At 38.2% G+C, this 20,864-nt stretch overlaps 1 protein-coding gene across 1 annotated transcript in view; it reads left to right on the plus strand.

The window, feature by feature from the left end:
• Window positions 1–1,590: 1,590 nt before the first annotated feature.
• The window catches only part of ttn.2 (titin, tandem duplicate 2), a 157,165-nt gene continuing 137,891 nt past the window's right edge, over window positions 1,591–20,864 (plus strand). The window contains 30 exon segments of the mRNA XM_079464461.1: window positions 1,591–1,814; window positions 3,308–3,411; window positions 4,656–4,859; window positions 5,650–5,937; window positions 6,132–6,220; window positions 6,294–6,508; window positions 6,886–7,141; window positions 8,219–8,446; window positions 8,537–8,650; window positions 9,413–9,652; window positions 9,994–10,059; window positions 10,152–10,410; window positions 10,758–10,806; window positions 10,918–11,130; window positions 11,225–11,367; window positions 11,660–11,841; window positions 11,969–12,199; window positions 12,297–12,535; window positions 12,651–12,892; window positions 12,996–13,160; window positions 15,572–15,740; window positions 15,837–17,530; window positions 17,634–17,915; window positions 18,020–18,286; window positions 18,543–18,815; window positions 18,903–19,166; window positions 19,272–19,532; window positions 19,624–19,884; window positions 20,026–20,289; window positions 20,374–20,634. Coding sequence (XP_079320587.1) covers window positions 3,321–3,411; window positions 4,656–4,859; window positions 5,650–5,937; window positions 6,132–6,220; window positions 6,294–6,508; window positions 6,886–7,141; window positions 8,219–8,446; window positions 8,537–8,650; window positions 9,413–9,652; window positions 9,994–10,059; window positions 10,152–10,410; window positions 10,758–10,806; window positions 10,918–11,130; window positions 11,225–11,367; window positions 11,660–11,841; window positions 11,969–12,199; window positions 12,297–12,535; window positions 12,651–12,892; window positions 12,996–13,160; window positions 15,572–15,740; window positions 15,837–17,530; window positions 17,634–17,915; window positions 18,020–18,286; window positions 18,543–18,815; window positions 18,903–19,166; window positions 19,272–19,532; window positions 19,624–19,884; window positions 20,026–20,289; window positions 20,374–20,634 — 7,510 coding nt within the window. The 5' untranslated portion in view covers window positions 1,591–1,814; window positions 3,308–3,320.

Genomic DNA, 20,864 nt, shown 5'->3' on the forward strand with positions numbered 1-20,864 from the left:
TAATACAAGATCTTGGCAAAAAATGAATGCAACTCTGGATGGTAAGAAATGTTGTGACATTACAGAAGCTTATCGAAAAGATGCCACGGCGAATGTGTGCTGTAATCAAAGCTCAAGGCGCTCCAACTAAATATTAGAATGTGTGACTTTTTATGGATGGGGAGTGTATCATTTAATTCAATAGGGTCCAAATGGTTAAGAGCACTATAATTTTTTTTTGCATTCTTATTTAATACAATTGTATTCATTTGTATACAAAATATTTTATTTTAGATGTATTAGCATTTTATTAATCATTTTAAGAATCAACAATCAATAATTTGTTTAAATATTTAATATAGAAACATATTTTACGTGCCACTTTTTATCACCAACACATTGATTTTAGCATGGTATTTCACCAGTGTTTGTAAAATTGAACTCGACAATTGAATGAATAACCAACAGTTGTGTGCATGTGCTTTTCAACAAATAAAGCCATCATGATGGCCACTGACTCCAATCCCGAAGTGTGTAACAGTAATAATAATTATAGGATTTGTTTTTTGGTCAAATTGTTGAGCAATTCTCTTACAGTCATTATTGTTGCACATTACATTTTTTGAGCTATTTGTATTACAAAGCACTTAAAACAACTACTTGAATATTTAAAAGATCTTAAACCAAAATAAACAACTGAAAAAAGCTAGTTTGACATTGTTGTTGTTGTTCAGTCTTTGCATTGATGATGATGAAATGATGGATTCAAATTTCTCCAATAAGGACAAAATGATCCTACAATTAAATTCTTCATTGACTCATAACTACAATAAAAAATGTAATATTTCATGGGTAAAGTTCCCACGGGTAATTGATAACAATATAGTTATATACAGTATACTATATATATATATATAATAAGAAAGATACATTTAACTTTTTAAAATATTTCTATTTGCTTCATTTAGTCATCACAGTATAGTCTAAAGTTAACTCCACGGCTGCAACTTGTCATACATTCCACCCTTACATGTCACTGCCTATCTTTAACATATTCCCCTATCCGTTTTAGTTACAGCTGCAAATCAACCACAATACTAAAGTTCAGAATCATAAAATGTAAGTCAAAAACACAATGAATCGTTTCAGCTTCACTTTACAGATAAACAAAAGACAAACAAGTGGATTAATACCATCTTGTGATCTGGTCTGGAGACATTTATCTCATCTATATCATGTGTAAAAAAGGGGGTGGGGGGGTTGACCCGAAGCCTGAGTGACAGTGACAGCCCTTCACCCCATTTTGTTCCACACTAACTGGGCATCATTGATGATCTTACTCAAATTAATTTACGAGATAAAACAAACTAGGCTTTGACACTTCTTGATGGGCATTTTCCTGTTTCTTGAAGGGTTGGGGGATGGTTGGGGGTTTCGGCAACTGTGATAAAGTGTCCTGGGTTATGTTGAGTAAAATGGGTGACAGGTGTGATGTTGCAAAATGGCCACAACCTCCCATGATGCCTCAAGAGGGCTGGCCAACTGGGCATGGCAATGATGATGCTCACTAGTCAGGGGGTATATAAAGTAAAAGCACCATGTTAACACTTTTGAGCAGTTGGAGCATTCCCAGCCTTGCCTCGGGTGTAGGGATTGCAAGGGAAAAAGCAAAACTACACGGCTAAAATCCTGTGTAGTTTTGTTTTTTGGGATTTTCCGAGGCTCAACCGTTCTCACTCAGTGTTTTCTGAATTCATATCGGGATAAGGACTTTTTCAGAAGACAAACCACTTTGGGCTTCGCCCCTTCAATTCAAGGCACTCTTGTGGATACAAGTAAGTACGCTTTGTGCTCTTGTACCCATGGGCCTTTGCAATGCTTTCTAATTGTGCTTTGTTGTGTGATTCTAACGATAAAGAGAGCAGCAATGTCAAAGCTGATATACAATTGAGATGTTTGATGGAAATGAGACTTGTATTGAATAATGTGAATGATTATGAAGACATTGACATTAAGAGTTTTAGTTTTTGAAGGTTATTAAATGGTGCTATGATTTAAGTAATGCCAAGAATAGCCTGTGATAGCATTAGAGTGGTGTCTCAGCTGGGCCGTGATGTCTTTTTAAGGGAATCAGCAGCAGAGATATCAGTTGCACATTCAGCTATGTGCCACATGGTGTCTGTCAATCAAGCTTAGTACAGACTATTTTTAGAAGCTGCCTTTTGTGACAAGTTTTCGTTTGCATGGGTGATTTGTTACAGTGGAAATAGATTTTATTGAACAGATTGGTTTTAAGAAACCTCAGTCTTGGTGGTTTAACATTTTGAGGGTGATTTAACAAGTTAATTAAAGATGTAAAATAAAACTTGGAAAAACAATGCATAACTTTGAATATGCTGCTCGAATCTTTGGCCTCACCTCCTGATTTTTGGACGTTGTTTTGTTTTCCAACTCTTGTTATAACAAATAATAAAAGAAGGATTTTTACGGACCATAACTTGACCTATCTTAAAATGTGCAAACAATACGGAAGTGTTGATGTGCTTGTGTATTTTGGAGCAATGCTAAACAGATTTTTTTCCTTTTTTATTTGTTTTTTTAATTAGGCATTAAAATGATTAACAAGTATTAAAACTTCTACTACAGTATATGCGAGCTAACTACACTGTTCACACTAAGTTTCTTTTATCGAAATGAATTGTATTTAAAATATGAAAGTATTAATGTATATTAGTCATTGTTGTTCTTCCTATTTTAGGTAAAGGTCATCTCTCACTGCCTGTCAGCCATTTTTAATTCTAAATATAAACCAGTTATCTTTTTCATTTACGGTACCTTTTTATTCTGAGTCAAGATTATATGGTTTCATTGCGAACAATGCGTCTGTGAACTTGAAATGAACACTACTTTGCATGGTTTCAGTTGTTTATTCAGAAGTGTATTTTTTGTTGTTTATTCAGAAGTGTATTTTAAGGTAATTCAAATCACAGATGATCTTGTGATAGAAGATCAGATGATACAGGTCCATCGGACTGAGTATGTTTTAACTGAATTATGCATCATGCCAGAAAAAGAGCCAGGGATACCAGTTGTTACTGTCATGTCTATGAGCTGTTAGTTGATACCTAGCCCAAATGTTTGGCCTAACACCCAGTGGAGCCTTTGATTTCCCAAGTGTCAGGTCAACCAGATTTCAACCAGTTGGTCAGGGATTACCAAAATGATTACTTGGTTTAGAAGCAACTTAAAATATATTTTTTATCCTTTGTGTCTTGTGATTTCAAAAATGATGTGAAGTTATTTGCAACTTTATTCTGTTTTTATTCAGGGTGCCTTCGAACATGGCAACAAAGGCACCAACATTTACACAGCCGCTTCAGAGCGTTGTGGCACTTGAGGGTAGTGCTGCAACGTTCGAGGCTCAAGTTAGTGGTAAGAATGTTTCCCACTTTGCCATTCCACTATCCTAACGTATAACTCTTAAAATACTGAAGACTGGTAACAGTTTACCTGAGAGTAAATTAGCAACAAGTGTTGAACAAGTTGAAGGTCCAATAAAAATAATTAGTGCATATTTTTTCTTTGAACGTGAAAATTTGGGTGTGAAGTTTTCAAGTGCTTGTCTCTTTGGGGGGGGAAGCAAGAATAATTATTTTACTTATGTTACATCCATGAACCTACTTGCAAGTTACAGTAGTTGCGGAAAACCTCTGATTGGACGTAAATCAATGCAGTACAGGATGAGTCATCAATATTTTGATCCATTTCCTGAAAAATATTATTAATTCAAAATTAACATATCTGCTAAAAGATAAGTTTTGTCAACTAAGAGTAGCCTACATAAGAGTATGCTACCATGGCTTAAAATCGAATGAACATGGACTAAAATTACAATACCAATTTTTACAGCATTTATATAAATGTTTGCATAGCTTAACAGAATTTCTGTTGCATTCAAGCAAACTAATCAAATATTCTATCACCTGCCAATCGCTTTTTGTTAATTTTCACAAATTTGACTACACGTTATCTATTATTAGACATGTTTGTCCCAGTATTTCCAGAAAAGGTCAAACAGTTGACATTCCCTTATTAGATTTAACCCACGGAAACTGTAGAAACCATGTTTTTAGTGCATTAAAACCATTTTGTTGTTCTATAACCGCAGTTTTACAACATATGCCATGGTTAAACTCTAATTATTGTAGCAAAACCATGGTATGGTAACCAATAAAAATACTCCAGTATACTTTAATATTAACTATGGTAAGATGTATAAACACTAGTATCTAGGAATTTTAGTACATTGTACTATAGTAAATTCTAAAGTATACTAGGCTACTGTATCTTCTACTGTTTTTTTAGTTCAGTTTAAAACTACAAAATAATATATTATTTTGCACAAGTTAATATCTTTAAGCATACTTTAATGTAGTGTTTTGTTAGTATTAAATACGTGAACTGCAGTAAATTGCAATTTAATTTCATGTGGTAGCCATATGTTTATTTAAGTTTAAATGTGGTTATTTTCCTAAGGGAATACTATCCAATACAAATTTTTAAGTTATCAATAACCAATATTTATTAGTGAAGGGAAAAGTAATAGCTATTTACGAATACCAAAACTGAGGTTTTATCATGACAAGCTTTGCAACACATTTAACGTCTCCCCACAGGTAATCCAGTTCCAGAGGTGAGCTGGTTTCGTGATGGCCAGGTTCTTACTGCTGCCGCTCTGCCCGGCGCTCAGATCTCGTTCAGCGATGGCCGCGCTGTTCTGATGATCCCCGCCGTGACAGCCGCACACAGTGGAAGATTTTCTGTCAGAGCCACCAATGGCGCTGGACAAGCCACTAGCACAGCTGAACTGCTTGTTACAGGTAAGCTACTAATACATTGTGTAAAGAAGTTCATTGAACCAAATGAAACTGGCAATTTGCTGCATTAGAGGCCGATCCATACAACATACAGTTGAGCGAAATGTCATACAAAATCACAGTAGCCTTAAAGCTTCATACCTGACCAAGATGTTTCAGCAGTAACCGTGGTACTGGTAAACTAGATGTATTAACATTGCTAACTTTTCCCGCCGTTCATTCCAACATAAATACTGTGGTAGTTAATTGATATCTTTGTAGGCCTACTGGCTTTAAAAACGAATACAATGCCTGTAACAAACGCTGTTGTTGAACCTACCACACTAATAATGTTAATGTACTATACGTTTAATTAATTCACTATGAAACTACAGAAAACTGTTGTATGCATTAAACCAAGTTTAGTACTTCTATAATAACTTGCAGTAAACTGCAAATTGTACCATATTAAAGTGTACTAGTACTATATTTCTATGGCTTAGGATAAATACACCTAATCAAAACACCTAATAAAAATGATGACACACAATATGTTAAAATGATACCGTAATTGTGATTTTGGCGCCGGTGGTTCAGTGCACCGTTGCTCAATAACACCATGGATTAGAATCCTGGCTCGTGGTCCTTTCCCAGCCCCTCTACCTCTCTTGCTCATCCCACAATTTCCTGTCTCTCTACACTGTAGTGTCAGGCAAAAAAACTTAAGAAGAAATTGTCATAATAAAAGTCATACAGATTCAGGATATTCAGGAAATAATGTTTATTTAAATTGACTATTTACCTGTATTTTCAGCTGAAACTGCACCACCAAATTTCATTCAAAGACTACAAAGTATGACAGTGAGACAAGGAAGCAAAGTGAGACTGGACGTTCGAGTGACAGGAATCCCTACACCTGTGGTGAAGTTCTACAGAGAGGGAGCTGAGATTCAAAGCTCTGCTGACTTTCAGATTGTTCAAGAAGGAGACCTTTACAGTTTGCTGATCGCTGAAGCTTTCCCCGAAGATTCAGGAACTTATTCTGTCAATGCATCTAACAGCAGCGGACGTGCTACCTCGACCGCTGAGCTTCTAGTTCAAGGTAAGATTTAATACAGTATGCCTGGATATACTGTAAATACATTTCAGATACACAGGGGTGTCCAAAAGCCTGAGACCACTGGTAAAAAGTTTTTGATTTAATATGTTTCATTTGATAAAAATTATTATTATAGCAAAATTATATTAGCAATCTGAAATAGATGCTTCAAATTGTATTTCATTTTTGATCTACAGGAGAAGAGGAAGCTGTACCTGCCAAGAAGTCAAAAACGATCATTTCATCCTCTCAGATTTCACAGACCCGTCAGACTAGAGTGGAGAAGGTGAGCTTTTTCCAGAATGCATCACAATTGTCTGCTTTTCCCTTTTGATCACATCTTTATGTTCTCTCGACAGAGGATGGAGGCTCACTATGAGGCCACTGCTACGATGCAAATGCAAGTAGAGGGAGGGGTTGTGACCCATCAGTTGGCACATAAGACCCCACCCCGTGTGCCCCCTAAACCAACCTCGAGGTCCCCTCCTTCACAAATGACTAAAGTGGGAGGTGCTCGCCAGCAGTCTCCCTCTCCTGTGAGGCATGTTAAGGGTCCGACGCCCGCTCATGTCAGGTAATGTGTCTAAAGTTCTCAGATTTAGATATATTATGTGTAATAAAAAAAATATTGACACTCATATTTGATGATAACTCCAAAGTACTGAATAGACAAGATATTGAAGTCAAAATTGAAAAACTATTTTGAGATAAAATCAAAGAATGTCAATTTTTATTGATGTGTGTAGTATGAGAGAAAAAGCTTAGAAGAATGAAACTTTCTTTCTTCTATTCTGGGTGATGTGGCTGTGTTTTTTTTAAGCAAACTTCATGCATGTAGGGCGATAATTCCGGCATCAGTTATATAAATTAGAACTTGAAAAACGTCAACAGAATCATTCTTTTTTTTAAAGTAAAGTCTTAAAATAACCTGTTTCTTTTTTCACATTTCAGATCTGTGTCTCCCTCCACAAGACTGTCTGTTTCCCCAATCAGACCAGTCAAGTCTCCTGTGATGACCCGCAAACAAGTCACATCGACCACTGAGGTCCTGCCTCCATGGAAACAGGCAGGCTACGCTTCAGAGGCCAGCTACACCAGAATGATGGCAGGAGCAACACAAATCCAGATGACCTCCACCCAAGTTCAGATTGAACAGCGTTGGGAGGGGTCTGCTGCTATTCAACAACAAATTGGCATTGTCAAAGAGGTAAAGAATTTCCCAAGAGGCTATCTCACATTGAATATGACTGCATATTTGAAATTAGAAGATCGTTTGAATGGTGCCATCACCTTCTTTCTGTTTGTTTACTGTAAGTTTGTAATGACTGAGATTTCTATTCGATAACACTAATGATATCTTGCAACCTAATTCTACTTGCATGTGTAAAAGGAGCAGCCAAACATGGATGAGAAAAGTATAGCTGTCGCCACTGTGGTGGCAGCAGTGGACCAGGCTCGTAGTCGCGGGCCGTTGGTCGGCTCTGTAGAACAGCCCAGTGCTGAAAGTGGCGTAACTGCAGTACACATTACGTCTCAAAATGATCAGGTAGTTTAGTCACAGTGCTGTGGTCACCCATCCAAACCTCATGCCCACATTTTTGTGTTTCCACCGACTCCACAAAGACTTTCTTTAAGAAAACATTAAATGGACCGTCTCATTTTCTTTAACCCATCACTTCGTCCATACCCCCATTTTCAGACATGCAGGTACACTAACTTTTAAAAACAACTTGGTGATTTTGCCCACATTTTCATAGATGTCACATAAGGAAGTCAAAGAGAAGTCAGTCTCAACTCTGATGACTCATAAAATCAATATCGATGTTTCAACCGCTAGTGAGAGATCATTGGAAGCAATCTCAACAGCTGCAGAGGTAGAATCTCAAAGAATCTATCACTGTTCTAAAGCCTTATACTAACTACCCTTATAAAATGTATAGTATAACCGAACACATAAGCCTTTTTCACCGCTTTGTTGTATTATTCCTCCATCGTATAACAGATCACGCATGGTACACGTGTCGTGATACACGTGATTGAGAGAAATTGTGGTGTAATCCTCCCAGATCTCATAACAACACTTTACATACCTCCAGTACTACATACTGTACACGCAGACTGTCAGGAGCACGCTTTCAACGTTCAGATCATCTTTCTTCCATTCACTTTTGTTTTGCAGAGAGCACCTTCTGTTTTTATTTATGGGCAACATCTATATTTTTAGACGGGGCTGGATTCTGTTTATGCAAATGTACAACATAATGATCATGATTGCTCTTGTCAGGGTGATGGGAAAAAGGCAGAGGCAGTGGCTACTGTGCTTGCTGCTGTCGATCATGCGCGTATACGAAAGCCCACGCATGCCGAAGGGGCTCAAATGGAAGAGGAAGCCGATGAAAGACACCAAGAAATGCTAGCCGCTAAACAAAAGGTCACAAGTAAAAAGGAGATGTTGCTTATTCCCCCTGAAACGCCAATGCCTACCATTGAGAAAAGTGTTCATGTCACTCAGGTTAGAAGCATTTAAAAGAAATGTAAAAAAGTGGAGGTCAATGTTTTTGTTCGACATCTTTTCAAATAATCCTTTGTTGATCTGTAATAGATTGAACGAACTACAGAGGTTAGCTCCAAGGTGGAGACTGGCCTTGCACCTTCCCCTGTTCCACATTTTACGGTATCAAAAGTTACTGTACCAAAACCAGATCATAGCTATGAGGTAAGAAGTGGTGATTAAAGGCAAGCAAAAATCTCTCTTCAACATTAATAACATTAACCAACTGTATGAACCGTATAAAATGAATCTGAAAGATTGTCCTTCTTTCTATTTAAATTAGATTTCCTGCTTGCCTGAAACACCTTTTCTAAATTCTAAAGGGAAATATATGTACAGTGGAGTTCAAAAGTCTGAGATAACATTTTTTATTTACTTTACAAAATAAAGTATACAGTATTAGTTTAAACTTTACTAGTTATGGCAAAATGCGTTTATTTACTTCACATGAAGAAAATGTATAATTTAATAAAAATGATTATGAATTATGCACTTTCAAAGTCTATTTAAATAGACCATGTGCAAAAGGTAGATATACCCATTAGTTACTTCATAAATTCTAATTAATTGTTATTAAGATAATATTTAGCATCACTAAAAATAAAACGCAACACTCAGTTTTAAACCCCACTGTATGTGTTAGACCCACTTTAATCGTAACATATCACTATCACTAATTATCCAGGCCAAACATCTTTTAAAGCACTTCGTATTCAAGCTCCACCACATAACATTCTTTCCTTCCATTAAACTCTTTAATTAAACCATTGAGTAACCGAGTTGTCTGTAGATGTCCTAACCACTTAATGTCTTTCCATTCCACCCTTCTAAAGTTAAATCCCCTGACACTTCATCCCTGTGGCTAAACAAAAGTGAATTTGTTTTGTGGTCTTCTGTGGTAACGTTGATCTTCTTGGGGTTGGTTAGGTTTCAATAGCAGGTTCTGCTATTGCCACACTTCAAAAAGAGTTATCTTCAACAACTGCTGCTCAAAAGATCATCAAGCCTGTCAAGCCACCAACTCATAAGATGGTAGAGACTCGTGTGACCCCAGAGCTGACCCCTCCTCCTTTTAGAGACACCGCAGAGAGATATCAGAAGCATTACGAGACCGAGTTACACAGACAGATAGGCGTTTCGTTTACTGGGGAGGAGTGGGACACGCAGGTTTGTGGTTTGACCCATCACCTGCTTGTGAAGCTAACATTTCTCTTAATATCACTGGAGTGAATCTTCATCTTCTGAAGTCTCGTGTGTTTGGATTCCACTTAATAAAGGATTGATCACAAAGCTAACCATTTTCCTTACAGATCTCTACTGATTTGCTGAAGATTCTACCATCTCCTCTTTCTAATCTTTATTAGAATTTGTTTTTTATTTTTGTTTGATACACAGAAACAACAACACAGATACCACTCCCTTTGTAACATCACTTGTTCCACATCCGCTAACAAAGAAATCATGTACTAAAAATGCTTGGTGAGAACATAATTTTTTTTCCCCTGCAGGCTGTTGAGACTGCAGCGATCCCCTCTGTTGTCAAAGAACCTGTCATGCCACCTACCTTGAAAGCAGTAAGTGCTATTTAAGGGGTATTTACATAACATTTTAAGATTAAATGGTCACGTGAAAATTTGCTTGATCAAATTTGGTTTGCTTTGTCCAGGGATTGAAGAATGTGACGGTCACTGAGGGAGAGTGTGTGACTTTGGAGTGCCAGATTTCAGGTCACCCCACGCCAGCCATTATGTGGTTCAGAGAGGATTACAGGATCGAGAACTCCATTGATTTTCAGATCACCTATGAAAGCAATTTTGCCCGTTTGGTGATCCGCGAGGCCTTTGCTGAAGATAGTGGTCGCTTCACTTGCACTGCGACCAGTGAGGCTGGAACCATCAGCACCTCCTGCTACCTGCTGGTCAAAGGTAGACATTTACTTAAAATCAATCTGTGTTTTATGTATCCTTGTACTGTTAGTGCTGTGTTAAAATAAATCACTGTAAGTTCAGAACAAAACAGGGCCTACAAATATGTTTCAACAAAATGTCAGTCAATAGAAGTGTTCCATGTTTAAAATAGAGGGTCAAATAAGTTTTAGATAAAACTGTAAGGTCAATAGTTCTCACTACAAAAATGTGGCTAAAATAATTATGTTATATATATATATATATATATATATATATATACATTATAAAAATAAGACACTAAAGTTTTTGGCATTTGAGAAACAATATTAATCATTATTTATGTCTTCTATTTTCCCAACACACAGTGTCTGAGGAGATTGAGAGCAGAGAGGAGATTACTGTCCAAGAGAAACAGTAAGTTCACAACAACAACAAGGGCAAAAAGTCACTGACCTTAAAAAGTAATTATTCTTGCCACTTTATTTTTTAAATAATTTATTAATTGTCTTTTTTTTCTAAATCAAGGACTCTCTTTGAAGCCAAAGAGGAGACAGTGTCTGAAGTAAGCGCAGTCTCAGTGGACATTGGAGCTGCTGCCGCTCCTTTCTTTGTGAGGAAACCAGTGGTTCAAAAACTGGTCGAGGGTGGCAGTGTTGTTTTTGAGTGCCAGATCGGAGGCAGCCCCAAACCCCATATTTACTGGAAGAAGAGTGGAGTTCAACTCACTACTGGATACAGGTATAGACTTTGAGCAATTAATGTAATGTAATCTAAAACTAATGTTGTCTCTGTAAAAAAACAATACAACCACACATTCCTTGTGATTTAACAGATATAGAGTTAGCTACAACAAGGATACAGGGGAATGCAAGTTGGAGATTTCTATGACATTTGCTGATGATGCTGGAGAATACACCATCTTTGCCAAGAACCAGCATGGAGAGGCGTCTGCTGCCACAAACCTTCTTGACGAAGGTTAGTTTTGACAAACCTCAATTCAGTTCTTCAGACGTTTTTAAGGGTTGTAATTCTATTGAAGCCAAGTAAACGTACTTTCACAGTCAGGAATAATTATGTATTCAGTGAGCAAAAGCATACAATAAGAGTTATAATACAAAAAGTATTTGGCTGGTGTGATCAAAACAGGTGAGCCACCTTGAGGTGGCCAGCTCAATGTACAATAACCTTTCAAAATAATAGTTCAAATGCTTTTGTGTATTTTTTAAAATAAAGGATTAAAATATTGTGATATTTTTTATATTTACAGAGGAATATGAAGCCTATATGAAAAAACAGGAAGTGACATATATAACAGAAGTGACCGCAATGGTGCAGGAACCCAAAGTGGCAGATGTGCCCCCTGTAGTTGTAAGCGAATATGAAAAAGAACTCATGCAACGAAGAATGGCTCAACAAACACAGATGATGCAGACCTTTATCTCAAAGACGGTATGAACATACAAGATAATGAACCTTGTTGCTACATTATTTTAATTAATTGTGTTTTTCTATTTTGTTAAGAAATAAATAATTTTATATTGATGAAAAAATAAGCAAGATATGCAATTACTTTCAGGAATTCCAAATATCAGCAATTGAGCGAAAAATAATACAGGAGATTGAAATCCGCATCCTTAAGATTACTTACCAAGAGCTGGTGATTGAGGATGGTGAGGAGATGATCATGAACGTTGCTGAGCATGAAGCTGTCACATCATCATTTAGCACACCGGTCAAAAGTTACAGAATTCTGGAAGGAATGGGTGCAACTTTCCATTGCAAGATGGAAGGAAAGCCATTACCAAAGGTCATACATTTTAAGCTCTTTTGAAAGCAAGTTCTTACAAAAACATCTAAGGTAGTTTGTTAGCTGTTTGCAATAATACATGATTTTTGTTCAACAGATTGCCTGGTATAAAGATGGCATGCGCATTAGACATGGAGGTCGCTATCAGATGGAGGTTCTACAGGATGGTAGAGCCAGTCTGCGCCTTCCTGTGGTGCTGCCAGAAGATGGGGGAATCTATACTGCATTTGCCAGTAACATGAAGGGCAATGCAGTAAGTTCTGGAAAGCTCTATGTGGAATCCACTGCAGCTGCCCAGCCTTACTTTCCTCAGGCAGAAGCTGTGAGGAGAGTCCAGTGAGTATCTCTTTGCTTTAATCTTTGGATTAGCTGGTATGTGACTGAGATTTATTGAATTCATGTTAAGATAAATTGTCTGGATATTCTACATTTACATTTCTAATGTTTTTAGGTCTACATCTCCAATGTCTGCACGTTCAACTAGCTACTCGCCTGGACGGTCACCAGCTCGGTCTGTTAGCCGCTCTCCTGCTCGTAGACTTGATGACACAGATGAGTCACAACTCGAGAGGCTGTATAAGCCTGTTTTTGTACAGAAACCATCATCTTTTAGGTGTTGTGAAGGACAAACTGCAAGGTTTGATTTAAAAGTGGTTGGAAGACCCATGCCTGACACCTTTTGGTTCCACAATGGTAAGTGCTTTTTAAAGTTTATCGCTGCATAGTATTTTTTTTGTTTATTTCTTGGTATATTTGTGCCTTCCTGTTTTAACTTTAATTGCTATCTTTACTTAAGGACAACAAGTGGTCAACGACTATACCCACAAGATTGTGGTGAAGGAGGATGGAACTCAGTCAATGATTGTGGTTCCTGCCATGCCTCAGGACTCTGGAGAGTGGACTGTTGTTGCTCAGAACAGAGCTGGAAAGACAAGTGTTTCTATGACTCTCACTGTCGAAGGTATTTTTTATTCTAGATAACCATGTTGCAATTGAGCTCATTTATAACATTATCAACTCGTCAATTAATCTAGGCCATGTCCCTGTCATGATTCTGCCTAATCTTGTCTTGGTTTTCTGGTCTAGGGGCAGAATCATGACAGACCTACGTGTTTTATGTGGAGAGAAACCTATTATTGTCAATCAGGACATGATATGTGTTCTCTTCAGTCTCGTCATTGGCCCCGCCCCTCTCGTTCCTAGTATTGCTTTCCTCCTGTGTCTCATTACCCACACCTGCCCATTGTTATCTCCTTTGTTAGTCTCCCTATTTAATGCCCTCTTGTCTTGTGCTTGTTCGTTGTACGTGTTTCCTTGCTATACTTGTAAATGTTTCCTTGCGTGTGCCTGTACCTTGGCTCGTGTTCATGTTCCCTTGTAGTTGGAAGTCTTTACTTTCTGTTTTTGTATTGTGCCTCCGTTCAGTTTTCCCCCCATTGTGGGTGTATTTGTAATTTGCAGCTTTTATTTAGTAAAATCTGCAAATTACAAATATTACACCCACAATGGGGGAAAACTGAACGGAGGCACAATACAAAAACAGAAAGTAAAGACTTCCAACTACAAGGGAACATGAACACGAGCCAAGGTACAGGCAAGGAAACATTTACAAGTATAGCAAGGAAACACGTACAACGAACGAGCACAAGACAATAGACAAGAGGGCATTAAATAGGGAGACTAACAAAGGAGATAACAATGGGCAGGTGTGGGTAATGAGACACAGGAGGAAAGCAATACTAGGAACGAGAGGGGCGGGGCCAATGACGAGACTGGAGAGAACACAGATCATGTCCTGATTGACAATAATATGTTTCTCTCCAAATAAAACACGTAGGTCTGTCATGATTCTGCGCCTAGACCAGAAAACCAAGACAAGATTAGGCAGAATCATGACAGTCCCAGGACCCTTTAAGATGGCTGTCGTTAAGCCTCTTATCGAGAAACCAAACTTGGACCCCAATAAACTGGGAAACTGTAGACCAATTTCAAAACTCCCTTACCTGTCTAAAATACTATAAAAATTTGTGTCCACTCAGTTCTGCTCTTTCTTACAAAATAATGACATGCACAAAAAAATTCTGTCAGGCTTTAGATCGCATCATAGTGTTGAAACTGTGCTCTTAAAAATTACTAACGACATGCTTATAGCATCAGATAAAAGTAATATCTCACTCCTAGTCCTGCGTGACCTTAGTGCTGCGTTCGATATTGTAGACCATAATATACTTTTAGAACACTTACACTATTATACCGGCACTCAGGGACAGGCACTACAATGGTTCAGATCTTATCAGCAATCGAATCATCAAATCTAACACAAGTAAATTATGGATTACCTCAGGGATCTGTTTTAGCACCCTTGCTATTCTCCATATACATGCTTCCCCTTGGAAACATTTTTAGAAAACATGGAATTAGCTTTCACTGTTATGCAGATGATTCTCAGTTATGCAGATGATACTTAGCTATACATTTCATCAAGACCAGATGATTCATTCCAGCTATCCGAATTGGCAGAGTGCATCGAAGATATAAAACTAGACTAGTAATTTGCATCTTTTAAATTCTAATAAAACTGAAATATTACTTTTTTCGGATTTTAAACTGCAAATTGAAGGATGCACTGTTAATCCAACAAAAACAGTTAAAGACCCAGGCGTTTTATTATACAGCAACCTGTTATTTGGAACTCGCATCTTAAAAGTAAAAAAAACAGCATTAGAAATTACAAAATATGATATGTATTGCTGACGCATAGAAGCTTTTTCATGCATTTTTGACCACAAGACTTTACTACTGTAATGCACTACTTAGTCGTTGTCCTGCATCATCATTAAACAAACTACAGTTAGTTCAAAATGCATCTGCCAGAGTTCTTACCAGGTCCAGAAAATACAATCACATAACCCCAATGTTATCAACCCTTCACTGGCTACCTGTTTAGAATCATATTGACTTTAAAGTTCTTTAATTATTTATAAAGCCTTAAACGGTTTAGACCCTACCTACATAACAGAGCTTCTATCGCACTACAACCCATCACACTCTCAAAACTCTGGACTTTTGATAACACCTAGAATAACTAAATCCACCAAAGGGGCAGAGCTTTCTCATACGTAGCACCTAAATTCTGGACTAGCCTTCCCGATACTATATTTGGTCAGACACACTCTACCAATTTAAATCTAAATCTAGAACACCATGCACTGTGCTGTTTTTTAATCTTTTGTGTATTTTTCTTTTGTTTTCTCTTGCAAATCTGCTTTGGAACCATGCACATTGTGAGAAGCGCGATATAAATAAAATTGAATTGAATTGAATCCAGACGTGTGTGAAATGTTATGTAAACTCATGTCTTGTGTGTTACAGCAAAGGAAAATTTGGTCCGACCTCAGTTCATAGAGAAGCTAAAGAACCTCAGTGTTAAGGAAGGAAGTTTAGTTGAATTGGCAGTTAAAGCCATTGGAAACCCCCTCCCTGACATTGTCTGGCTGAAAAACAGTGACATCATCTCTCCTCATAAATACCCTCACATCAGGTAAGCAATTTGCCTTTAAAGCTAAAGATTTTAGCTGTAATAGTCAGTTTAATGCTATTTGTCTGTGTTATATATTTGCTATAATTCTCATTTTAGAATTGAGGGAGCCAAGGGAGATGCACGTTTTAAGATTCCTCAGACTTCCGGCTCTGATAGTGCATGGTACACAGCCACAGCCATAAACAAAGCTGGCAGAGACACCACTCGCTGCAGGGTCAATGTTGAAGTTGAGTACACCGAACCTGAACCAGAAAGAAGACTTATCATTCCCAAAGGAACATATAAAGCCAAGGAAATTGCTGCACCAGAAATTGAACCACTGCATCTTCGCTATGGTCAGGAGCAATGGGAAGAATGTGATCTATATGACAAGGAGAAACAACAGAAGCCACACTTCAAAAAGAAGCTGACCTCAGTCAGGATGAAGCGATTTGGACCTGCACACTTTGAGTGTAGATTGACCCCTATCGGTGACCCAAACATGGTTGTTGAGTGGCTGCATGATGGCAAGCCGCTTGCAGCTGCTAACAGACTGCGCATGATCAATGAGTTTGGCTATTGTAGTCTTGACTATGAAGTCGCTTATTCCAGGGACAGCGGTGTCATTACTTGCAGAGCCACCAACAAGTTTGGTGTTGACCAGACCTCTGCAACGCTGATTGTGAAGGACGAGAAGAGTCTGGTGGAGGAGAGCCAGTTGCCAGAAGGAAGAAAAGTACAGCGCATGGATGAAATTGAAAGAATTGCTCATGAAGGTGGTCCCTCAGGAGTCACTGGAGATGACACATCTGAGAAGACCAAGCCAGAGATTGTCTTGCTCCCAGAACCCATGAGAGTATATGAGGGGGAAGCAGCCAAATATCGTTGCAGAGTGACTGGTTACCCTAATCCCAAAGTTAACTGGTATCTCAACGGGCAGCTGATTCGGAAGAGCAAAAGATTCAGACTATTGTATGATGGCATTCACTACCTGGAAATCACTGATTGTAAGTCCTATGATTCTGGAGATGTCAGAGTTTTAGCTGAGAACCCAGAAGGTACAGCTGAGCACACTGTAAGGCTTGAGATTCAACAGAAAGAAGATTTCAGATCTATCTTGCGACGTGTGCCTGAAAAGGCATCTGAAGCACCTGGCCCTGAACCTGGCAGAGTATCGTTTGATGTTGTGAAGGTAGATAAAGTTGCAGAGTCTTCGCAAGCAAAAGAGGTTGTCAGGCTGAAGAGGGCCGAGAGAGTTGTTCATGAAAAATCTACAGAGGAGACAGAAGAGCTGCGCAGCAAATTCAAACGCAGGACCGAAGAGGGCTATTATGAAGCCATATCCTCCGTTGAGATGAAGTCTCGCAGGAAGGACGAGTCTTATGAAGGAATGTTAAAGAAGAGGAAAGATGAGCTTCTGCATTGGACCAAAGAGCTTACAGAGAGTGAGAAGAAAAAGGAAGAGGAAGAACGCAAACTTACCATTCCTACAATCAGACCTGAGAAAGTAGCCTTTTCTCCTAGCATGGAGGCTCCAAAGATCTTGGAAAGAATTCAGAGCAAGACAGTTTTACTGTCTGAAGAAGTTTCTTTCCGTTGTAGGGTTGTTGGTAAACCTGAACCAGAATGTCAGTGGTTCAAAAATGGAATTTTACTTGAAAAGTCAGATCGTATTTATTGGTATTGGCCTGAGGACCATGTGTGTGAATTAGTGATCAAAGATGTCCAGGCTGAGGACTCTGCTAGTATTATGGTCAAAGCTATGAACATCGTTGGTGAGGCATCAAGCCATGCCTTCTTGTTGGTTCAAGGTATGTTTTGTATGTTCTTATTCTCGTTATCATTGTATACAATTTCAACAATGGTAGAATTTGGGATAACTAATACTGTTACTGTTTGGGGCTTGTTTTGCAGCCAAACAAGTTTTGTCTTTTACCCAAACGCTGGAGGACGTGTACGCAAAAGAGAAAGACACAATGGTCACCTTTGAGTGTGAGACAAATGAACCATTTATCAAGGTCAAATGGTTGAAGAACAATGCAGAAATTTTCTCTGGAGACAAATACAGGATGCACTCAGACAGAAAAGTGCATTTCCTGTCTGTGCTGATAATTAACATGCAAGATGATGCAGAGTACACTTGTGTTGTATCTGAAGATGACCAAATAAGGACGTCTGCCAAACTTAATGTTGAAGGTAAGCATAATCTGTTAATTTTGAATTTCATCAAATTTGTTTGTGTTTAATTTAGAGTTAGCTTTGGGATTTTGGTCAAATACGCCTTGTGAATTTATTTGCAGGCTCACCACTGGAAATTGTTAAACATCTGGAGAGCGTTGAAGTGCCCGAGACATACTCTGGAGAGTTTGAGTGTGAGCTGTCCCGCGAAGATGCTGAGGGCACCTGGTACTTTGAGAACAAAGAAATTACCCCAAGCCTAAAATATGTTGTGTCCTCTCGTCGTGGCCGACACAGTCTGTCTGTAAGAGATGTTAAGAAGGAAGACCAAGGAAAATATACTTTAAAAGTTGGCGATTTGAAAACGAGTGCCACATTGAAGATGAAATGTAAGTATAATTTGAAAATATCATATATAATTGTATTATACTTCATTTCACCCAAACATAAGATAATTTAAATGTTAGCACAAATATAAGATTTCAAGCCTAATTAGCTGTTTTATGACATTTTCAGTTATTTAAGTGAACTTTTAATGTTTTTGACATGATCTGTCTCACTGCATGATGATATAAAAAAAGTTAAATTGCATTTGGGGAATAAAACATTCTGATGTTAAAAACTTCCTCTTCTCTTTATTTTCAGTGCGTCCAGTAACCCTGATGCAGGGGCTCTCTGACTTGACTGTTTGCGAGGGTGATATAGCCCAATTGGAGGTGCGATTCTCACAGGAAAACGTGGAAGGAACTTGGATGAAAAACGGCCTGCCTATCTCTGCCTCTGACAGAGTTCACATTGTCATCGACAAACTTGTCCACAAACTTCTGATCGAAAATGTCCTGAAGGATGATGGTGGAACGTACTCGTTCAGTGTTCCCGTTCAGTTTATTTCTACGAGTGGAAAACTGACTGTTCAAAGTAAGATGGTTTTTGATAGTTATAAAGCAAGGTTGTTCAAATCTTTAAATATTTATTGACAAATAATTGTTTGCATTACCTTCACAGCAATCGAAATCGTAAATCCTCTGAAGGATGTTCATGCCATTGAAGGTATGAAGGCAGTGCTAGAAGCGAAAATCTCTGCCCCTGATGTTAGTTCTGTGAAATGGTACCAGAATGATAAGCTCATCCAACCTAGTGATAGAGTCCAGATGGTTGCCAAAGGGTCAAAACAGAGGCTGGTTTTGAACAGGTCATTTGCTTCTGATGAGGGCCAGTATAAACTGGCAGTTGGCAGAGTGGAAACAACTGGAAACCTGACTGTTGAGAGTAAGTAGTTATGTGAAATGTCCATATGTTTTCTAAAAACAGGAATGCTTGTAAAGAAAACTTTTGTGGGTTTCCATTGTTTACTAACATGTTTATATCTTGCAGAGGTCAGCATCGTCAAGCACACGGAGGACTGTGTATGCACAGAAACTCAGAATGTGACTTTTGAGGTAGAATTATCCCACAGTGGAATAGATGCTTATTGGACCTTTAAGAATCAACCTCTGAAGGCTGGACCCAAATACAAAATGGAGTCCAAAGGGAAGCGCTATTGCTTAACCATTATCAATGCCATGAAGGATGAAGAGGGCCAGTATGAATTTGCAGCGGGTGAAAAGACGTCCAGTGCAAAACTTACTGTGTCAGGTGTGATATTTGTCTCTTTTCAGATCCCTCTTGACATGTCAAATCTACTGTACATAGACAGTGCCTCACGGTTATGGTTTTCTTCCAACAGGAGGCGCTATAAACAGGCCACTCCGTGATGTGACTGTGGCAGAATCCCAAACTGCTATGATGGAGTGTGAAGTTGCTAATCCTGCCTCTGAGGGCCAGTGGCTTAAAGATGGCCAATCCGTTGTCTTTAGTGACAATGTTAAGAGCGAGGATAAAGGCACAGTCCGCCAGCTTGTCTTTGTGATCACAAGACCACAAGATATTGGAGAGTATACCTATCAAGTGGCAAACTCCAAAACATCTGCCAACCTTAGAGTTGAAGGTATATTTACTGTTTTATTAGCATAATGGTCCCTGAAAAGCTAATGGAATTAGCAATAATTTACTTTGCTTGTAGAATTCCTTTTTCATCTTTAAAATAGTTTCCATTACATATGACTGATTACAAATGTTTATTTTGTAGCTGTGAAGATTAAGAAGACATTGAAAAACCAGACAGTTACGGAAACACAAGAGGCGGTGTTCAGTCTTGAACTCACCCATTTAGACGTCAAAGGATCTCAGTGGATCAAGAATGGAATTGAAATTGTTCCCAGTGACAAATATGAGATAACAGTGGAGGGCATGGTGCACACCCTGAAGATCAAGAACTGCAACACACAAGATGAGTCAGTCTACGGATTCAAACTTGGAAAGCTCTCCGCCAATGCCAGACTGAACGTTGAAAGTAAGTTCATTGTTTAGTTAAAGCAACAGAAAAATAAATCCTCAGGAAAATGTAATCTTAATTTGTGTTTTCATTCTTTTGCAGCTGTTAAGATTGTGAAGAAGCCAAAAGATGTGACCTCCCTGCTGAATGAAACAGCATCATTTGAAATGAGTTTGTCCCATGATGACATTCCGGTTAAATGGATGTTCAAAAACCAAGAGCTTAAACTGAGTGCCAACATTCAAATAATGTCAGAAAGGAAAGCGCACAAGTTGGTCATTCAGAATGTTGAAGAAGTCAATGCTGGAGAATATACAGCTGTTGTTGGACACTTGCAGTGCAGTGCATATTTACATGTTGAATGTAAGTACAAATTTAAAGATCTTCAATTTAGTTTAATGGATACTAATAGCATTTATTAATGTCCTATTCCACAAACATGTATCATTTGTTATGAAGGATGGGATGTCTTATCAGGTTAAAAATGCTGATAATAATTAGTTCTAATCTCATAACGTCTCATGAACTCATGTATCAACCTTAAATTTGATACATTTGAGGGTTATATTTTGTCTAATTCACTACTCATACAA

This window comes from Barbatula barbatula (genome assembly GCF_947034865.1).
Source record: "Barbatula barbatula genome assembly, chromosome: 9".
Lineage (NCBI taxonomy): Eukaryota > Metazoa > Chordata > Actinopteri > Cypriniformes > Nemacheilidae > Barbatula > Barbatula barbatula.